This window comes from Rana temporaria, chromosome 3 (genome assembly GCF_905171775.1).
Source record: "Rana temporaria chromosome 3, aRanTem1.1, whole genome shotgun sequence".
Taxonomy (NCBI): domain Eukaryota; kingdom Metazoa; phylum Chordata; class Amphibia; order Anura; family Ranidae; genus Rana; species Rana temporaria.
Window position 1 is genome coordinate 356,706,320 of NC_053491.1, and position 9,105 is coordinate 356,715,424.

Genomic DNA, 9,105 nt, shown 5'->3' on the forward strand with positions numbered 1-9,105 from the left:
AAAAAACAATACAGAAAAACATTTTAATGAGAACAAGTTAAAAACTAGACTTTGAAAATCCTACATTTTTCTTCCTTACAACGCGAACACGGCTATACATTTTCATGTATCTGTTCAAATTTTACTTGCAGTTTATCTGTACTTTCTTTAAGGTCTTCTACAGACTCTTTAATAGATTCCAAATCTTTGTCATGGGTTTCTATTTTCACAGAATATGCTATCAAACTATCTACTGCCTCCCTTAACCTCTTCAAGTCAGATTCCAGTTTTGTAATAGAAGTTTTCAAGCCACCCTCATATACTTGGTCCGATTGCCCAGCATTGCCTAGGTTACTCTTCCACTGGTCATAGTCATATTTAAGGCCTTCAAGAGCACCTGTGACCTCCACTTGTAATTTCTGAATATCTGGGGAAACATTTGGAAGGTCGACAATGGCAGATCTCAATTCTTGGACCTGTTGGGACAAAGCTTCTTGAGACTCTTTTAGCGTTGACAGGGTCTCAGATGCTTCAGGGCTTTCAGAGTTTCCAGAAGTTAAGTGCTTCAAACCAGCAAAAGCTTCTTCAACAGCGTTCAACCTCCTGTTGTATTCTTCAAAACTGGTTGTTAATTCCAAAGAAGATATTTCAGAATTCAAGTACTCAATTGTACTTTCAAGAGGTTTCAGCCTCAACTCAACACTATCTTTATTATTTTCAATTTCCTTAAGCAAATCGTTGTTTGTTGATACATAATTATTTTCTATTTCTCTAACAGAAGATGAAAGTTGTTCAAAGTCTTTAAGAACTCTGTCCAGCTCGGTTTTCATGGCAGACTTTTCTGCTAAGATTTTGTCCTTCAGCTCCACTACTGTGGCTAAGTGCTCCTCAACATTTGTTTTCAGAAGGTCGTGCTGACTTCTGAGAACTGAGATTTCATTGCCATTCGTGGTGACAGTATCAATGTTAATTGCATTGCTCACCAGCCAGTCAACAGACTCTTCCTTGGACCTAAATGAAGCTTGTAACTCAGAGAAAAGTTCTTTTAACCTCTTAAGTTCATTGGTGATTGAATCGACATCTCCCAAAGAAGCTATTGAAGCTTTCACATTGTTTATCTCTTCCTGGCTTGACTTCTGTACTTCAGCAAGGTCAACTATGTCGTCATTGATTGATTTATTTAATTCTGTGAATTTTTCCTTCATGGTATTGTCAAAGAGGACCAGATCTCTTTCCCCTTGGTCCTTTACATCTTGTACAACATTTGACAGGTCTTTCTGAAGTTTCTTAAGAACAACACCAACAACATCAAGCTCTTTTTCGCTGTTTTTGATGGAATTGTCATGACTCTGTTGCTTTTCCTGGATATCTTTAGAGATGAATTCAACTCTTCCGACTGTTTTTTGAAGAATATCGATCTAAGTGAAACACAGAACGTAAAAAAAGTCAAACAAACAATGTAAAACAGCCCAGAGTCAATATCGTTTTAGCACCAAATTAATATAATTTTGCTTATATATTAAAAAATGTTCTTAAATGTCAGATCGCCTGAGAGTGTAATATCTAATAACTGCAGGTATGATGTATTGTAGATATATCAACAGGTTACAGTTAATTCACCCCATTTTGCAGGGCAACAGCAATAGATTTGCTTTCTGCTCTCCTGCCCAGCTGCACCCTTATTTTTTCTTTGCATCATTTAGCCCCTGGAAGAAAGCCCTGTTTAAAGCTTAAAGTTTTTTGGGTAGGATCGCAAGATTAGGGCTGTCTCTTCTTCCCCATGTCACAGCACTGAACCATCAAGCATCAGCGATGTCACATGGAAAGTTTAAGGGATTGTAAAGTCTTGTTTTTTTTCCTATATAAATAACAAACATACCTGCCCTGTGCAGTGGCTTTGCACAAAGAAGCCTGGATCCAATTCTCGGGTCACTCATCTGTGCTCCTGGCCCCTCCCTTCTGTCGAGTGCCCCCACAGCAAGCATCTTGCTATGGGGGCACCTGAGCCGAGTCACAGCTCCAAGTGTCCATTCAGACACAGAGCTGTGGCCATGCCCAACCCCCTCTCTCTCCTGATTGGCTGACTGACTTTGATTGACAGCAGCAGGAGCCAATGATACCATTGCTTTGTCTCACCAAATCAGGAGGGAGAGTCTCGAATGGCTGTGACACTCGTGGACATCACTGGACAGAGATGGGGCTCCGATAAGTATTAGGGAGGCTGAGGTGGACTGCTGCACACAGAAGGCTTTTTATCTTAATGCATAGATTGCATTAAGATAAAAAAAACTTCTGATTTTACAACCTCTTTAAATCAATCATTCACATGCTCTGCCACAGAGCTTGACAATTTGAGTTAAATCTAAGAGCCAGCTAAAAAAAAAAAAAAGTTGGTTGTTTTATTTTTTTTAAAACAAAGCTTTATTTTCAACAACAAAACCCCTTCTTTTATGTATCCCAGATGTGTACATAGATGCACGACAAAGGTTTAAACACAGAGAATACATGGAGGTGCCGGTATGTGAAGATGAAATATAGGCATAGACCCTCTTATCCTACTTTTGGGTATTTGTGATAAGCGCGACATTAACACACAAAAACGATTGTTTATATTTTATGCCAGAAAGGTTATCTTAACCAAATGGCAACAGCCTGATCCTCCCACGGTTCCTCCATTGAGAGCTCTGATTGATTCCACCTGTCAGAATTGGCGGATACCGATTCTCCTTTCCTCACACTGTAACAGCCTGAGGGGAAATGCCTGCCGATAACTGGCAAGTCTATTTACAATGTGATCAAACAAAGCTGATCACAAAGTAAATGGAAACTGTGATTGGTCTTTTACCTCGCTCTGTGATCAGCTGTTTCCTAAAGACACAGCAATCACAGAGCACGCCTGATGCGCGGGGTTCTGGAAGGACATCAATAGCCCTCCCATGAACTAGCTGACTGTGTGGTCGACAACCAGCTGCCCGGCGCCCGGAACTGCATGTCTGGGGAATTGGGCAAATGGAATTGCTCACGCCTGGAAATAGGCTGACAAAAGACTAGGCGCCAGGATGCAATTTCCAGTCGTCATGGTGACCTGGGATTTGTCGAACCCTGAAGTACTGAGTATATTCCTGAGTCCCAGAAGGGAATAAAAGGAAAGGCAAGTATGTACTGCTAGAGAGAGGAGCATTAGACCGATGATGTAGCATCTCTGTAGAAAAGCACAAGTTTGCATTAACCCTTTTGCTGAACGATCCGTACGTCGTAAGACCTGACAGCAGGGGGGTTATACACACATTCCCATTGGCAGCCACTGGGATTGTGTGTTAAGCCCCTTTCACACGATTGGACCAATCCTTTTTTTATAGGCGGACCCTATCGGGCCACCCATTGTCCTCTATGGAAGTTGTACGAAACTGAAACGGGGGGCGGGGCCTTATCCGCCGGGGGAACAGACTTCAGTCATCTGGGCGATTTTCCAGATGACAATCCCCTAGGCATAGAAAATGCTTACTCCCACGGGGAGAAGTAGATTGAAAAGATGGATTACAAGGTACGTAAAGCATAAAAAAAAATCCGGACTGTACTTGTTACGAATATAAGGAAGTTGGTCAGATATACATGTCATTAGGGTGAACCTCCGCTTTAATGGCCCTGTAGTCTATTTTTCATTTCAATCGGCTTTGGCTGCAGGCTACACAAGGGAAGTTTTTACATGTAAATAGCATGCATAATATACTATCAATGAACATACCTGTATAATCCAATAGGAAGAATGTTGTTGAAATGAATGGAGTGCAACATTGTCTTGTTTAGCAATGTGAAGGTTAAAATTTCAGCATATACAGATTTTTTTGGTGGTGCAGATGCATAAAAAAAATAAGTAAAAAAGGGTGTATATATCATACGTAAAATGCACAAAATGCGTTAAACTGGTGCACACGGATGTGAAGTAGCAGTGATCAATCTTGCATGATTGCACATGGCTCCAATCATGTGTGGTTGATCGGTACCAGATGCTATTTATGTAGTGGAGGGTGGCAAGAAAAGTGGAGTTTGGGTTTAAGGCTGCATTCACATCTAGACGGACGAAATCGCGGCGTTTTGTCGCCGCAAATCGCGGTAAAAATAGCGGCGTTTTGTACCGCGATTTGCGGCGACAAAACGCGGGTATTGTCCGCCTAGATGTGCCCCAAGATGACCCCCTCTATGGAGATGATTGCCATCTCCTAGCCGAACGCTCGAAGACGCCTGAAAAAAAGGTCCGGGACCTTTTTTCACGCCGCAGGCGACAGGCGTCCGGCGTTCGGCGTGGAGATGTGAACCATCTCCATAGAGGGACATCTGTTTTCAGCCCTCTGGCGGCAGAGGCGTAGCGCTACAGGCGTAAAAACGCCTAGATGTGAATGGGGTCTAAAACAGAACTCCAGTCAAAAATAACATTTAAAGGGTCACTAAAGGAATTTTTTTTTTTTGCTAAATAGCTTCCTTTACCTTACTGCAGTCCTGGTTTCATGTCCTCATTGTTCGTTTTTGCTTTCATGTTGCTGTAAATCTCTCTCTGTTCTGGACACTTCCTGGTTGCCTGTTTCCTGATAACCACAGTACTGGGAGATTTCTCACGGTGGTCACTAATCAAGGAGCGGTGTGTAAAACGAAACTGGATTGGTGCTGAGGAGTTTTAGACAAAGTATCACTGCTCTCTATTGGCTGACTGCCCTCTAGTGGCTCTCTGTACATCAGAGAACCAGCAAACAACAGCAAAAACGAAACTACACTGCAGGCACATTATATGATTGTTTTTTTATCTATTTTTAATCATTTTTAAAAGGAATCAGTTAACTATTATGTCTCTATGTCCTGTAAACAGTCATTTCAGCTAAAAAAATGTTTTCCTTTAGTGACCCTTTAAGAAATCCCATTGAAAGACAACGTAACAAACCTAGCTTTTTTCCTGCAGTATTAATTCCTGAGATTTCCCCTGAATTTTTCTCTGCAAATCGATGTCTGATGGCCAGAATTATTCAACCTACTTCCTCCAAGCCCCAGACTGGATAGTGAAAGAGAAAGCAACACAAGGTAGAGCTCACCTCTCTCTCCTACTATCAGCACATTTCTTGTAAACACATGAACTAATTTGCTCCTTGTGCTGCTCCTTCCTACCGCACTCCAGCCCTGCTGTACAGGCCAATACCAAATCATCTTCGGGTACCTAGACTGCTTGCATTTCAAAATATACATGTAATGAGGTATCATGGATTATATGGCTGCATTCCTTTATAACGGTCTGGAGTTAAGCTATAACCCTCCTAGTAGCAAGAGATTAAAGTGTTATTAAAGGCAGAATTTTTTTAAAAAATAAAACATGTCATACTTACCTGCTCTGTGCAGTGGTTTTGCACAGAGCAGCCCCAAACCTCCTCTTCTTAGGTTCCCTTCCAGCACTCCTGGTCCTCCCTCATGCCCCTGTAGCAAACAGCTTGCTATGGGGGCTCCTGAGCCGCTGCTCTGTGTGTCTATTTACACACACACACACACACAGTGCAGCAGGGCCCTGCCCCCTCTCTCCTCATTGGCTCACTGACTGATTGACAGCAGCAGGAGCCAATGAGGGGGAAACACCCAGAGGAACTGCTGTTCTCTTGCACATCGCTGAATCAAGATGGGGCTCAGGTAAGTAGGGGGGAGGGGCTGCTGTTGCACACAGGTTTTTTACCTTCATGCACAGAATGCATTTACAAGCACTTTAAAGGGGTTGTAAAGGTTTGTTTTTTATTTTCTAAATAGGTTCCTTTAAGCTGGTGCATTGTTGGTTCACTTACCTTTTCCTTCAATTTCCCTTCTCAATGTTCCCCCCCCCCCTTTGTCTGAATTTCTCACTTCCTGTTCCTCCTCAGTAAGCTTGCCCCCATTATCCGAGCCGTTCTGGCTGGGGATTAGTCAGCGTGCTCGCCCCCTCCCTTGGGACTACATACCTGCAGGGAGACGCTGTGAATACAGTGCCTTGGATGATGGGGGCAAGCTTACTGAGGAGGAACAGAAAGTGCGAATTTCAGACAAAGAGAAAAAACATTTAGAAGGGAAATCGAAGGAAAAGGTAAGTGAACCAACAATGCACTAGCTTAAAGGAACCTATTTAGAAAATAAAGAACAAACCTTTACAACCCCCTTTAAAAATTGTCGCTGTAACCCAGTCCATGCCAGCCCAGCGGTTCTATACCACAGATCTATACATCTACATTTCTAGAAGACATTTGTAGTACCTTCTTTCCCCCACCAGGAAGCAGACACTGCTCACCCAACTTCCTGTATAACAGGTTTAAGTAGCAGGGGGGGTCATCCTATATTTGCATAACTTACTATATTAGCACAGATCCAGCAAACTGCCTTCAATACATTGCCTGCAATCTTGAAGGTGGGTGGAAGTATGTTTGTTTCCCTCCTGTAAGTGACACAGACATCTGCTACATGAATGTCAGCTGTACCAATGGCAGTTCAGCCCTTCATTCATTCCAAGCATTGGTGCATGTACAGAAATACCTTACACATCCTGCTGTCTACTTAACTTTCTTTACGTAGGATCCAAAAATACACCTGAAAAAAAATGTCTTTGCTGAAAGGTTATGTTGAGCATTGATAGTGAATGGGACAGAAGCTAGAAGTATAGATGGGACAACCTGCTGTGTATATGGGGGAGTGCAGCTACAGCATCCTTGGGCAGAATGAATTGAAAAATATAATATTATTTTTTTTTTATTTTTTTTTCTGGTGCTTGTAAGGACCTCACATGTGATCTACACAAACCATGGGTGAACAAGCTAATATGGAATTTGAGAGCCAGCCTGATTTTTAGGGGCTGGTCCATTAATCATTTCTCAAGGAACCCCTAACAACCTCTGGAGAAACCCTGGTCTGATTGTACAATCACCATTGTAATTCCCAAAACTATTCACAGTTGGGAGAGGCAAAGGTGACATCACAAACTCCGCCTCATCCAATCAGAGAATGCCTTGTGTTCATTTAAAGAATACAGGGAGTTCTGTGAACGAGGGCAGTGCCAGGCAATTAACTCCCTGTGGTTACTATGCAGAAGTCACTGGATACAATAGTAGTGCCGACTATTACAGCAATTTACACCTTCTCCAGCAGCCCATTGGGTACGAGTTACACAAACTTACAATATAAATAGTAAACTGTCATTGATCGGCGGTCCCTTATACCGACGCTCGCCGGTCCCGTATACCGACGCTCGCCGGTCCCTTATACCGACGCTCGCCGGTCCCGTATACCGACGCTCGCCGGTCCCGTATACTGCCCCCCCATCCCTTATACCGACGCTCGCCGGTCCCGTACACCGACGCTCGCCGGTCCCGTACACTGACGCTCGCCGGTCCCGTACACCGACGCTCGCCGGTCCCGTACACCGACGCTCGCCGGTCCCGTACACCGACGCTCGCCGGTCCCGTACACCGACGCTCGCCGGTCCCGTACACCGACGCTCGCCGGTCCCGTACACTGACGCTCGCCGGTCCCGTACACTGACGCTCGCCGGTCCCGTACACTGACGCTCGCCGGTCCCGTACACCGACGCTCGCCGGTCCCGTACACCGACGCTCGCCGGTCCCGTATCAGGGTTGCCAACTTTCAGTAATTCTACGAACAGTTTGTAAAATCCGTACTTTTTGCATCTGTCCTTGAATGTCCATTAGGGACATGTAGGCTGCATGTCCGTAACTGACATTTATGGACAGATGCAACAATTGTGGATTTTACAAACTGTTTGTAAATTTACTGAAAGTTGGCAACCCTGCCCCATATACTGACCTCCCCATAGAGTAGGTAGGTAGGTGTGGTAGACTTACCTGCTTGTTGAGGTTGTGGACAGTGTCGGCGAGCTCCCCCTTCTGTTGGGAGAGGTGTAGTAGCTTACTATTGATGGTGGAGACCTCTTCCAGTAGGGAGTAGAGCAACCATCCTATACAGGCGGCCGTGGCGAGCAGCAGTCCATAGCGGACAATGGAGAGCAGAGTATGGAGGAGCCCTGAACCCCCCGGGGGGGGCGCCCCCGCTTTGCTGGGTTTGGGGTTCTTCTTGGGCACATCATTGGCTACAGCCGGCGGCTGGCTGTCCGTGGAATTTGCCTTCCTATGCCGGGCACCGGTCATGGTGAATGGAGGGTTGAGCTCTGGGTTCCCCGCCGAGCGAGGTGCCGAGTCCAGAAAGAGTTGGTGAAGTTGTGGGGAGTGAATGAAAAGTGTCCTCCCTCCTCCTCCTTCTCCTCCCTCATCACACCCAGGCCGGCCCCTCTGTACGGGAATGAGGGGGAGACTGCCACGCATACACTCCCTCCGGAGCCTGTCCTAGGTGTGTGTGTGTGAGGGGAGATCCCGGATATCACTCCACCTCATCATACGAGGATCATCTACTACTATTACTCCCAGCATGGGGCTCCCCTCACACCTTCACCACATGACTGACATTACCTGGGTGTCTTTAGTGGACAGTTTTTGGTCCCACAGACTTCCATTGGAGCACATAGTAATGCATGAAAACACAGAAAATGTATTAACTTGCTGCCGCCCACATAACCATATCTGTGGTACCAAAGATAGTGGGCTCTAACAGCCACACAACATGACCCCCTGTGCTGTCTCCTTCCACTGGTGACCCCCCATCCTCTCTTCTGTCATCGGTGACCCCCGTCCTTTCTCCTGCCGCGGTGACCCTGTCCTCTCTCCTGTTTGAGGTGAATCCTGTGCTTTCTCCTGCCAGCGGTGACCCTGTCCTCACCTGCCAGCAGTGACTCCGTCCTCACCTGCCAGCAGTGACCCCTATCCTTTCTCCTACCAACGGTGACCCCTGTCCTTTCTCCTGCCAGAGGTGACCGCCATCCTATCTCCTTTTAGAGGTGACCCCTGTACTTTCTCCAGCCAGCAGTGACCCCCGTCCTCTCTCTTGCCAGTGGTGACCCCCGTCCTCTCTTCTGCAAGTGGTGACCCCTGTCCTCTCTCCTGCCATAGGTGACCCCTGTCCTTTCTCCTGCCAGCGGTGACCCCTGTCCTTTCTCCTGCCAGCGGTGACCCCTGTTCTTTCTCCTGCTAGCGGTGACCCCCCATCTTCTCTCCTACCAGCGGT

The 9,105-nt window shown here is 45.8% G+C and overlaps 1 protein-coding gene across 1 annotated transcript; it reads right to left on the minus strand.

Moving 5' to 3' along the window:
* CKAP4 (cytoskeleton associated protein 4) lies at window positions 1-8,234 on the minus strand. Its single transcript, XM_040345218.1, has 2 exons — window positions 7,833-8,234; window positions 1-1,397 (listed from the first exon to the last, which is right to left on the minus strand). Exons 1-2 carry the CDS (start codon window positions 8,133-8,135, stop codon window positions 93-95), a joined length of 1,608 nt encoding a protein of 535 aa, XP_040201152.1. The 5' UTR covers window positions 8,136-8,234; the 3' UTR covers window positions 1-92.
* Between the last annotated feature and the right edge of the window lie 871 nt (window positions 8,235-9,105).

Bases quoted from the DNA above. Each gene is read 5' to 3' on its own strand.
- CKAP4 (XM_040345218.1), bottom strand. From the start codon at position 8,135: ATGACCGGTGCCCGGCATAGGAAGGCAAATTCCACGGACAGCCAGCCG. The intron at 1,398-7,832 runs GTAAGTCTACCA...TGTTTCACTTAG, and splicing joins TCCACAACCTCAACAAGCAG to ATCGATATTCTTCAAAAAAC.